This window comes from Amphiprion ocellaris, chromosome 2 (genome assembly GCF_022539595.1).
Source record: "Amphiprion ocellaris isolate individual 3 ecotype Okinawa chromosome 2, ASM2253959v1, whole genome shotgun sequence".
In the NCBI taxonomy this organism is placed as follows: domain Eukaryota; kingdom Metazoa; phylum Chordata; class Actinopteri; family Pomacentridae; genus Amphiprion; species Amphiprion ocellaris.
This window is the reverse complement of record NC_072767.1, coordinates 1,358,097-1,371,880: the sequence shown is the minus strand read 5'-3', so window position 1 is coordinate 1,371,880 and position 13,784 is coordinate 1,358,097. Positions and strand designations below refer to the sequence as shown.

At 39.2% G+C, this 13,784-nt stretch overlaps 1 protein-coding gene across 2 annotated transcripts in view; it reads right to left on the bottom strand.

Annotated features, from left to right (window-relative positions):
• Positions 1-13,784, bottom strand: part of si:ch1073-396h14.1 (disintegrin and metalloproteinase domain-containing protein 10) — a 59,404-nt gene that overhangs the window by 27,722 nt on the left and 17,898 nt on the right. The window contains exons 7-8 of one of the 2 annotated variants that reach the window (XM_055017641.1): positions 10,341-10,433; positions 3,444-3,612 (exon numbers count right to left, since the gene is read on the bottom strand). In XM_055017641.1, coding sequence (XP_054873616.1) covers positions 3,444-3,612; positions 10,341-10,433 — 262 coding nt within the window. The remainder of the gene's footprint in view (positions 1-3,443; positions 3,613-10,340; positions 10,434-13,784) is intronic. The other variant, XM_055017646.1, reaches the window with a different exon arrangement.

Here is a 13,784-nt window from a genome sequence, read left to right as displayed (position 1 = left end):
GTTTTGATGCTTTACGTTTTACTTCGCTCAATGCATGGGTGCTGCTTTTCATCAAGAGCCTCTTTCTTTTTCATCGGTGTCACTGCAGTTCAAGCTGATTCTGCACAACCCACGACTCCTGATCCACCCCCAGTCAGGGTCAAATGTTTCACACTGATCTGGAAACTGGGAGTGTGTAGGAGTGTTGAACGTGGCCCTTGGCGAGTTTTTGTCGGGTCACGCCCAGAGAGTCCTGGGAGCTTTGATGGATCAACAGAGATTCACACTGAGAGGCAGAGCGGGAAAACATTTCACTCTCCAGGATTCATGCTTTTTAACGTGGATCGACTCGTATCTATTTCATGTTTCTGTTTAGCCTGGTGTTAATTCTTTACACAATCCTTTACATTTTTCTCTACTGTCAAAACACTATACATTAATTCATAACACTGCAGGCATGAAGTGAGAGTAATACTGCAGTATCATTTACTAGTTACACAGATTCTGAAGCCTGCACAGTACTATTTAGCAATGCTAGGAATTTCATTGGTCCTCGTATCATTCTGTGGGTCAAAATTGACCTGTTTTAAAGTTTGAAAAAAACCAAAACATTTTCACAGTGAAATTTCTGATGTCCACATTTTCAATATTTTCTGGAAATCTTTAAACATTTTTTGGTGGAAAATAAGAAATGTTAAAAATGTTTCTTAAGCACATTCACAAAAAAATCAACCAAAATCCAGTGAAATTCACTGGATTTTGGTTGATTTTTTTGTGAATGTTCTTAAAGAAAATATTAGAAGTTTTATTGATATATATGTAACCACTCTAGATATTTTTAGGATTTTTTTTGGAAGATTTTTACTCATTTTTTGAAAATGTTTACCAGAATTTTCTTGCCAAATTTGGGGGATTTTTAAAAAATAAAACTTTTAAGGAATTATTGGAATTTTCTTCCTGAAGGTTTTGCAAATTTTCAGAAATTTGGGTAATTTTTTTGATAATTTTTTAAAAAAATTTTCAGACAAGAAAACAATATTTTTTGGTGCCTGTAAATGAGGACAACAGGAGGGTTAAATAAAGATATTTTTTGTTATATGTAACGATTATTTGGGCAACATTCTGTTGAAGTTATAATGAGGTTAAAGTATTAGTTTGACATTTACAACCAACTATACCGATTAGCTTAGCATAAATACAGCCAGACACTCACCAGCTGCTCTAATTTTCACAGTTTGTTTGTTTCGTCTGTCTAAAAACTTGAAATGTAAAACAGTCATTTATGCGATGCACCATTTCTTGGCCGGTGCAGTTACTTCCTGGAGTCTCTGCTGGTTGCCTGGCAACCTCATGGCAACCTCATGGTAACGACAGTCTCTGTCCCTGGAAACAATCCGACACGAAGGAACACTAACAGAAATGAAAGTGCTTTTTTATTTTTTTTTTTATCTAATTTTTGGCAAATAATAAAACAAGTGCTTCCTAAGCTTGTTGATCTGTTCTCTAAAGGTGAAGGAGTTTAGATCAGAGCATAGATGTTCTGCAGGAATCACATCTGTTTCAGTAGAAAAATGTGTCGGAGTTTCAGAATGACTCCTGCACATTATGTAACTTGGAAAAATATATACATTTAAGTGCTCAGACAAATGCCTTAGTGCAAAGAAAGCTTAAATCCGGAACGATCAAGGCATTAATTACTAAACATCATTCTACTAAATGACAATTTTCAGTTATGTACAGAAGGTAAGAATCATAAATAAATCATAAAAAATAGTTTACATAGAATAGAAAAACTCCGAGGATATAAATGCAAATCTGCAAAAAACGTTGACTGATAGGTTGCATTTGCAGATGAACTTTCAATTCCAATGAAGAAATTTTACTAAATGCACAAATGAAGCATATAATAAAAAACATAGCAAGCATCAATGATAAATTTATGACCCTCTCCAGTAAAATACATGTCTTGGTGATATGTGCAACTTGAAATGGTAAACATGGATTGCAGATTTCAGTTCTGGGCCATAAAGAATAAATGTTCACTGTTAATTATGACATATGGGTGCAATTCACAGTAGTGTCATTCATTTTACTAGAAGAATAACATTAAGTAATTTACAGGTAATGTTGATTCAGTCCCAACTATAGAAATGCAGTGTATTATTGACAAATCTAGTTTCAGCCGTAAACCGTTTATCTAATATTTTTCTGCAAATGCTTTATTCAATTATACAGAAATTAGCTGCTAAGTGAATCACAGTTGCAGCACTGTAAAAATATAGCAAATAATTTTGTAGGAAAATTTGTTCCAGTGCAACCAAACATGTTGTATTTTGACACAAGTGTGACGGCATGAATCTATCTATCTATCTATCTATCTATCTATCTATCTATCTATCTATCTATCCATCTATCCATCCATCCATCCATCCATCCATCCATCCATCCATCCATCCATCCATCCATCCATCCATCCATCCATCCATCCATCCATCCATCCATGCTTTTTAAACTTTATCCTCGGTGCTAAATCATCAAAGTTTTTCATCAGATTTGATAAAAACTGAAACTTTTTATTTGTCTGTGACCAGTGAAATTAGTTATTGCTTTCTCTCCATATTTGCATTGACACTTCATCTTGTTAGCCCAAAATAACTGCTTGTTGTTACCAAGATGGTTGATGAGGGTGAAACTTTGGTCATTTCCAAATCAAACCTGCTGTTGTGCTGCATTGTCCTCCAAGCAAAGTTGATACGCTGATCAACCACGACATTCTGACCACTGACAGGTGAAGTGAATAACATCGATCATCTTGTTATAATGCTACGTTCTACTGGGAAACCTTGAATCCTGACATTCATGTGGATGTTTGACATGTAAGACCCACCTAAACATTGCAGGTCAGGTAACCCCTAACCTCCAAACCCCCCCATGGTAACAACAGTCCTTGATGCCAGTTGCCACCCTCAGCAGGACAATGAACCCCGACACACCACAAAAACTGTTCAGAAGTGGTCTGTTTAACACGACAGAACTAAAGTGTTCACCCAGGTTCCACACTCCCCAGATCTTACTGAGCATCTATGGAATATGCCAAAATAAGCCTGGTCTACACTGCAAAAACTCTAAATCCTACCAAGTCTATTTGTCTTATTTTTTTTCAAAATGTCTGTAACGAGAGACATTTCATCAGATGGAGGGACTTGTTTTAAGGCATTGCATCTTAAATATCTTGTTAAGTCAAATAATCTTGAAATTATCTTGTTTTGAGTTTGAGAATTTTACAAGAAAACTCAAAATAAGTTTAACCCTCGTGTCGTCCTGTGGGTCAAACTGACTCATTGAAGTTTGAAAATGTGGAAAAAATATATATTTTCACAGTGAAACTTCTGATGTCCACATTTTCAACATTTTTGGGAAATCTTTGTGCATGCGTTTGTGACTCCGCCATAATTCTGACTCACCAGCTTTGCCTTCCCAGGCGAGTCCCAGCACTCCGCTGTAGTCTCTGTTGGTCAGCAGGTAGGACAAGCAGAAGTTCCCCCAGTTGTTCTCTGAGAACAGACTCAGCAGCTTCTCAGGGCCGATGTACAGAGGATTCAGAGGATCGTTCTTGTCATCCTCCGTCATCACCTGGAACGAGACAGACGCTCTGAGCTCAGTCGACATTCAGGCCAAAGATAAAAAGCTTCCTCCAAAAATCTGGAAAAAATTGTGTTTTACAGACATTTTAACTTATGTTGCAGCTGAGAGTCAGTCCAGTTTATATTTTCAATGATAGAAACGACATGAAATCGATGCATTAAGTGTCTGAACCCATTATATTTACTCCCGTTAGATTTTTACTCACTGTGGGCTCATTTTATATGGCAGTTTAAAGTATTGCACCTGTATGTAAACAGAACAACCACAACTAGAAGTAGAGAGAACTCATAAATATCTTCTAAAATAAGCAAAAATTCAAGTTGGATTGTTACATATTTTATTTATAATTTGTTTTCAGACAATTACAACACAATCAAAGAACACCCAACAGTTGCCAGTACAAAAGAAAAAAAAAACAAAACAAAAATTAGATTAAAAAGATAATCTTCATATATAAATATAGAAATGTACTTAAACACACATATAAAACATGTAAAAGTAAATACAGAGTTGATCAGTCCAGGCCATACTAAGGGGAAGTGGATCAGCTACGAAGCCGGGAAACCAGCGTGACTGCAGGAACTGGAGGGTCGAGGGAGAATAAAGTCCACATAAAACCAAGCAGTGTAATCACGCATCAGGCATGATGTTTGCGACAAAAGAATCAGATCTGAGGCATAGGATTGTCTTTTCTAATTCGTGCAATGAAAAGTCCCCAGATCTTAAAAAACATAGACTGGGCACCTGCCAGAGTGTAACGAACTTCTTCAAGATATATACATGAAACCATATCGTTCAGCCATCTGTTAACACAAGGGGGAGAGGATGACTTCCACTCCCGCAGGATGATCCATTTTGCCACAACCAGACCAAATGTAAAGGCTTTCTGGAATGTTTTAGGAAAAGTCAAAATCTGTTCAGAACAGCCAAGTATCACAGAAAGACCGTTAGGGAGGAGTTGCCTGTTATATATCTCGCTATAAAAATGGAAAATATTGTCCCAAAAAATCCTGAGCTTAGGGCAGGCCCAAAAGAGGTGGCCAAGCGTCCCATCAGCAGACTTGCATCTATCACAGGTGGGAGATACAGTGGGAAATATACTATTCAGTTTGGTCTTAGAAAAGTGAAGGCGGTGAATGACTTTAAACTGGATGAGTTGAAGTCTAGCATTGATGGAGCAATACTTCACCCTGCCCAAAGCAATCGACCACAGCTCATCTGAGATGTCTTCACCAATGTCATTAATCCAAGCTTCTTTAATATGAGAGGAGGGGGCTTCAGGGCGAAAAACATCAACAAAATGGGAAATCAGATGCTTCGAAGTAGGGGACCTAGTCAGTACATGAAAGTTGTGTTGATTGGGCATAGATTCGAATTGATGAAATGACTGTCTGACAAAGTCTCTAATTTGGAAGTATCAAAATAAATGACTAGAGGGGAGATCAAATCTGGCTTGTAATTGTGCAAATGATGAAAAGTGATTATTAACATAAAGATCTGCAATAATGGACAAACCCCTGTCTGCCCAACCGGTAAACACTCTGTCCAGCAAGCCAGGTTTGAAACCCAGATTCCGACATATTGGAGTATAGATGGAGGGATCCTTGATACCCAGCACACCCCTAATTTTTTTAAGAATCCTGTATGCATTGCATAAAACAAAATTATCTTTGAACAACCTGACAGACAAATTTAACTTGGAAAATAGAATGGCTGCCAGAGAGGCTCCAGTAAGAGACAGAGCAACGTGGGATTCGATTTCAGGCCAGCGGGGGCAAAGGGAGCCCTCCTGGCCGGACAGCACCGGAGTATAGTTCCAGAAGACCCAGGCTCTAGCTTTACAGGCCCAGTAGTAATGTCGGAGGACCGGTAGGCCGAAGGCCACCATCAGATGTGGGTTTCTGCAAATGTAATTTGGAGATGCGAGGAGGCTTGTCAGCCCAGATAAAGGGAAAGATGATAGAATCTATCTGCTTTAAAAAAGCGGCTGTAAGAAATATAGGAACATTTAGGAATATATGGAGAAATTTGGGGAGTACTACCATTTTAATAATATTAACACGACCGATTAGAGAAATGGGGAGAAGTTCCCATTTATCTATCATTGCCTTAAGCTTGTCAATCATAGTGGAATAATTTAATATAAACAGAAGCTTAGGATTCCTGGAAATGTTAATCCCTAAATATTTGAAGTGATCAGTGGTGGTTTTGAAGGGTAGGTGGTTGAGAAATCCAGAATCAAGGCCGTCAGCCAGGAGCATAAATATGCTTTTGTCCCAGTTAATAGTGAATCCAGAGAGTTGGCCAAATTTTTCAATGAGGTCCAGAAGAGGGGGGAGAGACGTCCTTACATCCGACAAAGTCAGGACCACATCATCTGTTTACAAGCCAACAGTGCATTCCATTGCACCACAACTGATTCCAGTAATTAAGGGACTGGCTCTGATGGAGATAGCCAGGGGTTCAAGGGCGAGGGCGAAGAGCATAGGGGAAAGGCAGCATCCCTGTCTAGTGCCGCGATGTAACACAAAGGGGACAGAGCAATCCCGGTTAGTCAATACTGAGGATTTAGGGCAGGTGTAGAACATTTTTAAAAGTGCCATAAATTTAGGACCGAAACCAAATTTAGCAAGAATGGCAAACATGTATCTCCAGTCGATCTGATCGAATGCCTGCTGTGCATCCAAAGAGATGACAGCAGAGTTAGGTGGGTTAGTTGAGTACATAATGTTTAGCAAACACCGAGTGTTAGAGAAGGAGAATCTGTCTGGGATAAAACCCGTTTGATCAGGATGGATCAATGTGCCAATGTATTTATTTAGCCGATTTGTGAGAACTTTTGCAATAATCTTTTGATCACTATTTAGCAAACTTAAGGGGCGATAAGATGAAACATCAGTTCTATCTCTGTCCTTCTTTAAAAGAAGACAGATATGAGCATCGTAGAGAGTATCAGGGAAGATGCCAGATTCTATAGAATGAATTAACATACGGTGTAAAAGAGGGGCAACAGTGTTTATATGGGCTTTATAAAATTCTATAGCAAAACCATCAGGGCCACAGGCCTTACAGTTGGGAAAAGAGCGAATTGCAATTTTAATTTCCTCAAGCGTGATGTCAGAGTTCAGATCGCGCATAGCTGCTTCACTAAGAGATGGAATGTTCAAAGAACGGAGGAAATCCCCAATAGTTGTGTCGGTAACTGTAGATTTAGAGGTGTATAACTGTCTGTAAAAGTCAAGGAATGTGTCATTAATTCGTTTGGGATTGGTTATCAGCATCCCAGTTGTGGCAGAAATTTTATGTATTGCCCTGTCGGATTGAATACCTTTCAGCTGCCTTGCAAGTAGTCTGTCCGGTTTGTCACCCAGCTCAAAATGTTTTTGCTTGAGCTTGCGGATGTATTTCCCTACCTGCTCTCCAAGAATACAACCATACTCAAATTTAATCGACAGCATCTCATTGAGTGTCCCCAGAGTTATCTGTGCTATAGGATTCCTCTAGCACAGATAGCTTAGCCTCAATGTTAGCCAAATGGCTAATCCTGGCCCTTTTAGCTGATGCCTGAAATGAGATGATGTGGCCCCTAAGTACGGCCTTAAAGGACTCCCAAAGGACTGAGTCTGAGACAGCACCGTTATCATTAAAAAAAGAGGAAATCCGCTATTTTTGATGATATGTACTGATAAGAGGATTTATCTGAATTTAGGGAAGGGTTGAATTTCCAATTGTAACGTGGTGGGTTTAGGTCGAAATTAATATCCATTGTAAGGGAAGCATGATCAGATATTAAAATACTATGGTATGTCGAGCTAGTTGTATTGGAAATCAATCTAGAATCGATCAGGAAATAATCGATCCTGAAGAAGGTGCCGCGCACAGGGGAGAAGAAGGAGTACTGTCTATCGAGAGGATGCTGGAGCCTCCAGACGTCAGCCAGGTTCAACGAATTTACAAGGTTATTAATAACTGGAACAGATTTTAGAGATGGGGCAGTTTTAAGAGAGGACCTGTCTAGCTGAGGATCGAGATAACTGTTAAAATCCCCACGATAATAATATTATAACTGTTATAATCAGCGAGCAGATCAAAACTTACAGAAAAAGTCTGGACGGTCAAAATTCGGGGCATAAATGTTAAGGAGAGCGAGTGGTGTTGCATTAATAGTTCCAGTGACCAGTAAGTTTCTCCCACCTGGGTCCGTGACCACAGAATTAAACACAAACGGGACAGTTTTGCGGATGAGGACGGCCACCCCCCTAGCTTTTGAGGTAAAAGTGGACTGATACACCTGGGAAACCCACACAGATCTTAAACGTCTCTGTTCAGTTGGTTGGATGTGAGTCTCCTGCAAAAAGACGTCAGATGACAAACCCTTTAAATGAGCAAATACTTTACCCCTTTTAAATGCTTTCCCAAGGCCCCTACAGTTCCAAGTGGTGAAAGTAATGTGACTCATCCCTGATCCCAGCAGAATAGGATCCTGTATTTATGCATCTTGCACACAAGGAGTAAGGACTGATATATCACTGGCAGTGAACTGGCAACAAACAAACACACACAGAGAAATAAACACCCCAAAAAAACAAGCCACAAAAAAAAGAACAGTGCGGCAGATCCTTACAGCTGGCATGGAGGCCGCTGGGTAACAGAGCCGGCAAATGGAGAACTAGGCAAAAAAAACAAAAAAACAACCACAACTAAACCAGCAGCCCCGACTGCACCTCCAAAGTGCAGAAATTGTACAAAGTACAATGTTACAAAGTTAGCTGCACCAAAATGTGCTTAGTAAAAAAGCGATAGCCGTACATAAAGGGTGGAGTGGTATACCAGGCAGGCCAGCAAAAGAAAAGGAGGAATAATTACTGGACCAAGACAGCTCCACCTGCCTGCTCTACCACTACCGGTCAAAGAGTAGTGAAAAGTCAAATATTAGGAAGTCAAGCTCGCTTTGAATGCATGTATCTGTATACATCGTAAACATACATAGTGTAGTAAACACACATTCTGCAGTGTCATGGCATTATCATTGTCCGGCAAATGTCATCAGTCAACTTGTCTTAGTGAGTCAGCGAACCGTTCAGCTTCAGCAGGAGAGGTGAGGGTGCTCACCGTACTGTTATGAGTTATTTGAAGCTTGGCTGGAAACCGTAGAGAACACTTGGCACCAGCGTCGATCAGTCGCTTCCTCACGGCATTGAAAGCCTGCCGCTGGGCCGCGACCTCGGCGGTGTAATCGGGAAATATGTAGACTCTCTCTCCGTAGTAGGTCAGTGGAGCCATCTGCCTGCTGAGCCGAAAGATGTTGACAAGGACACCTTCATTATGGACCCTGGCAATAATGACCCACGGCCGCTCGTTAGCATGCGGTTTGGGTTTCAGGCTGCGGTGGGCTCGATCGATCTTGACGGGCTTAGAGAAGTTGTCTTGGCCAAGCAGCTCAGGAATCAAACGTGAAACAAACTTGCTGGGGCAGGCACCCTCTGCCCCCTCTTTAACACCCACGATGCGAATGTTGAGCCTGTGGGAGCGACCCTCCAGTTCATTCACCTTAGCTTTGAGTAGGCTATTAGCATCCCGCAGATCCTTGCACGTAGCTTCCAAAGTGGTGATGCGGGTGTCGACGGAGGAAAAGGGCCCCGTCCACATCATTCAGACGTTGCTCGGTCTCACGGTGCCCCTTTTGAAGTGCAGAGAGACACGACTCAATGGAGTCAAGGCGTCCCTCCATTGACTTCTTTAAGTCCTCCACGAATGAAGTAACTTTAGCCACCTCAATGCCCTGCTTTGCAATGGCGGCAAGTATAGCGTCGTTGCTAGCGGGTTCCTTGTTTGCTGGAGAAGACGCCCCCCCGTTCAAGTTGGATTGTTAGATAAAAAAAATTCACTGATTTACTGGCTGATGTTTCATGGAATGACTCATTATCACATTTTTACCCTTTAGGAGGCATTATCATTGCAAACTGTTGTGCATTTGTCACATTTTTACTCACTGTGGCTCATTTTTTACTGCAATATAAAATCCTGCACCTCTACGGAAACAGCACAATTATGGCTACAAGGAGAGGAACTCAGGAATGTCTTCTGTGCAGAATGACACAGTTATAATACCATAAATCATAAAAAGTCAAATTAGTTTCCTTACATGTCTCCTATCTGTGTGAACACTGCCTGCAGTTCAACCAAGAAGTTGCTGAATTGTTGTCATGTGACTGTTGGCCACATCTAAACCACTAAAGGCTTCACGATTGTGCAGAGAAGTGCAGAATGTTTTGTTTTTTACAGAGTCTTGTTGGAGCAAATGGTTTATTTTTAGAAAATGAAGTTATTTTAATGAAAGTTTAGGACTTTACTCTTAGTTTTGGTTCATTTTATCAACTGAATGTTGCATCTCAGATGACTAGTTCAAGGACAAAGCTGAAAGTTACATGATTCTTCCTGTTTTTATAGTTTCTCACTCTGATGAATGCTGTCATTTTTTTTTTATTGTTTAAAGACAACATGTCTTTCAAACCCGCCTGTGGATTTTGTGGTTCAGAAAGTTAACCCAGTTCTCACAATCAGTTGAAGGAGGCGGCCATGGCATGTTTTTGGGTTAAACCTGTAGGTGCCACAGCCAGGATTACTGGTTGTATTGAGCTATCAGTGGTCTGCATCTGAAGTGCGTCACAAGAGAGTGACAATTGTGCCGTTGTTTTAGTTCACAAGCAGCTTACTCTGAGGGATTTGACTTTGAAGTTGATCAGCTTGACTCCGTCAAAGTCCACCTTGTCGAAGATGTCGTTCACAGCCCGAACGTAGGAGGCAACCTGAGGAAGAAACACGCCGATGTGACAAAATAGTCTTATATATAGTCAATAACATCCTCTATTTTTGATCTGTTAGATGCAGGCGACACTAATCTGGGAGTAGGTTCTGACAGTAGCGTAGCATTTGATTATTTTGACAATAAACTGACCCTCGTATGCAACATAAAAACAATAAAAACCCTGATTGTGATACCCTCAAGGACCACTCCAGGTAATCTGTGAGGTCAGCCGCGGGGTGTTTTCAGTGTGGGTGGTCACACTTCATCACTCTTTTTCCATAGAGGCATGTGCAAAACCAGTCACATGTCAGATGTGTAGAGCAGGAGACGTCCGTACAGTCGAGCCGGCCGGGAGATTTCCATAAATGTAAATATTGACACCTCGGACTCACGAGACACTGAAACCAGGTCAGCGGTGACTGACAATAGCATTTTGTCTATTTACGCTCGAAGATCACATCACGGCATCACTTACAAAATATTTTCTCACCCGGTGCAACAAAGGCCTGGCACTGGACCAGGGACAACAACAGGAGTTTAAGGTGGAAAGAATCCAACGAGGGCTGGAGGAGGTGGTGAGAGGATGAAGGCCAGGGAGAAAAACAGTGTGGCCACGAGAAAATATAGAAAAAACAGCTAAGGACTTGATGACTGACTTGATGACTGACCTTGCTTTGAAGGGATTTAATGAAGAAACACACTAACGAGTGCAATTAGTCTCAAACTGGACCTGATTTAGAGATCATGAAGAATTAAGATGAAACATCTGCTCTCTTATCAGCATGTATCAGATCTGGAACATTAAAGAAAATACAGTTTATCGGTTTAAATTTAGAGGAATTGGAAAGAGAATTAAATTCTCATGATATCATGCGGCTAAAGTCAATATCAGGACAGTGTCTCCTGTAACCTCTGACTGGGATAACATCAGGCAAACTTCAACACAGACACTTAAATCCCGGTTATGTTACTTATTGCACTGAAGCAACGCAGACTGGCAGCTTTTAACCCAGAATGTCGCCGCTAGTCATCCATCATTAGATAAGTTGAACCGTCTGAGCTCCACTCAGTTGCTTTTGTTGCTCCTGTCACATTTACACTCACTGTGGGTTCATTTCTCACTGCAATATAAAATCCTGCACCTCTTCGGAAACAGTGAAGTACAAGTAGAGATAATGCTATCAATCATAAAAGATTATTTATTGTTCAAAAATTGAAAAACTGAGGATTCAACATGTACAATATTTTCCTGAGTGTCCATAAGTGACACCAAAACTGACAAAAATTCACGTTTTACCTCTTTACATAATTAAGTGTAAACATTTTCAAATTGTTGCCATACCGTCTACTCGGTTTAAACACTGCCTGCAGTTCAGCCAAAAAGTTCCTGAATTTTTGTCATGTAACTGTTGGTTGCAGCTAAGTGAGTAACAGCTTTATGTTTGCACTGAGATATGCAGATTTTTTTGTTTTACAGAATTTTTGTAGTGCAGACGATTTATTTTTTGCATTTTTTTTAAAAGACACATGCAGAATGAAGAGATTTTTATTAAATATCATGATTTTAAGTTTAGATTTGATTAATTTTCCTGATAGAACTAGAAGTCCCATCTGATAAGTTCCAGATCCATTGAAAAGATGAAAATCTGAGAATTTTTTCAGTTTTTATTGTTTTTTTTCTTTTATTAATGCCATTATGTTCACTCCCCCCCCACCTTTTTTTTTTTTTTTTTAAATAACATGGCTTTTAAATCTGTGGTTCAGAGGGTAAAACCAGACACCTGATTGATCTGTGAACTACCTGGTAGTTTTCTTCATGCTGCTCTCTCCTCTGTGGAGGCTGCCAGAGCAGTCATGCTGCTCTAATAAGGTCAAAAGTCAAGAGTGCAAGACAAAGGGTTAAAAAAGTCATATTTTAGTGCAAAAAGGCACCTCAGAGTTCACCGAGCGCAATAAACGCCAGACAAATGTCACTAAATCTCCAAATCAGGTTGTGTTTGAGCAGTTTTACCCCAAACTTCTGCCATCTGTGGATCCATCTAACCTCCAGCTCGTCTTTGACCTTGCAGCTCTACATCTGTTCTTGTTGAAGGTGAACTCTGAAGCTACTTGGTGCATCCGAGGGGAAAAACAGAAGATGTTTGTTCCTTTTTGTTCTGTGCCAGATCTTTACACCTGAAATAGAGCCTCATTTGGCCTGATCTCTGCTCCACATGCGAGGAACAAGGCTGCAGATCTTGGCATGACAGCTGTGTGCATCTGTGCATCGCCTGGCATTCGTCCCTTCATTTTCAGCCTCACAGCAGCAGCAGCTTGCTCTTTTATTCACTATTGTTGAAAGTGTCAGTGGTAGATAATGCTCTACTGCAAAACAAATCGTTCTCCTCTGAATCATTTGGTCACGATAGAAAAAAAAGACAAAAGAAGCTTTAATCGTCACCAAACTCCTGCCTTGGACCAGAAAAATGCCTCTTTAATGGGAGATTAAATTAAAAATCCTGAAGTGATTCACAGGAATATTTGGTAGCAGACACAAACTGGAGTCTCAAACAGAACTGCAATCAAATTTCAGTTAACTAAATTAAAATAACTAAAATAGCTATAAAATAAATGAAAATAAACAACAAATAAACACATACATACATTATGGAGTAGTGAGAGTGCCAAATTACAAAATAAATCTATAAAAGACTAAGCTAATAATATTGGAAATATAAAGATAAAAAAATAAAATAAAAAATAAATAATGTTGCAATATAAAGAAATATTAATCAAAAAATTAATCCATAAAAAAGGCTAATAAAAGCAGAAAAAAGACAAATAAGGACAAATAAATAAGAAAAGTGCTTTTCCTTTGCTGTTAAAGTGACATTTAATGTGACATTTAAAGCGACATTAAATGTTTATGGGTTCATTTTGATTAATATTGCTTTATATTGCACATTATTTTAAAATTTATCTATAAGCACTATTTTTAAAAATTATTTTATTTATTTGTCTATATATTTCTGCTTTTATTTGCCTTTTCTGTTATGGATTAATTTTTTTGATTAATATTCTTTATATAGCAACATTATTTATTTTTTATTTTATTTATTCATCATTATATTTCCACTTTTATTTGCTTATTCTTTAATAGATTTATTTTTTTTTAATTTGGCACTCTCACTACTCCATAATACATAGTAACTTTCTATAATTGAAATGCATTAATTTAACAAGGAATCATGTGCATTTTTTTTGCATAAATTCCCTAAAAAGCAAAATTACTTTACTTTTGAACTTCTTATATCTATTTTAGAATATATTTATCTCATTAAACTTGAATTTACAAATTTCATTTATTAGATAA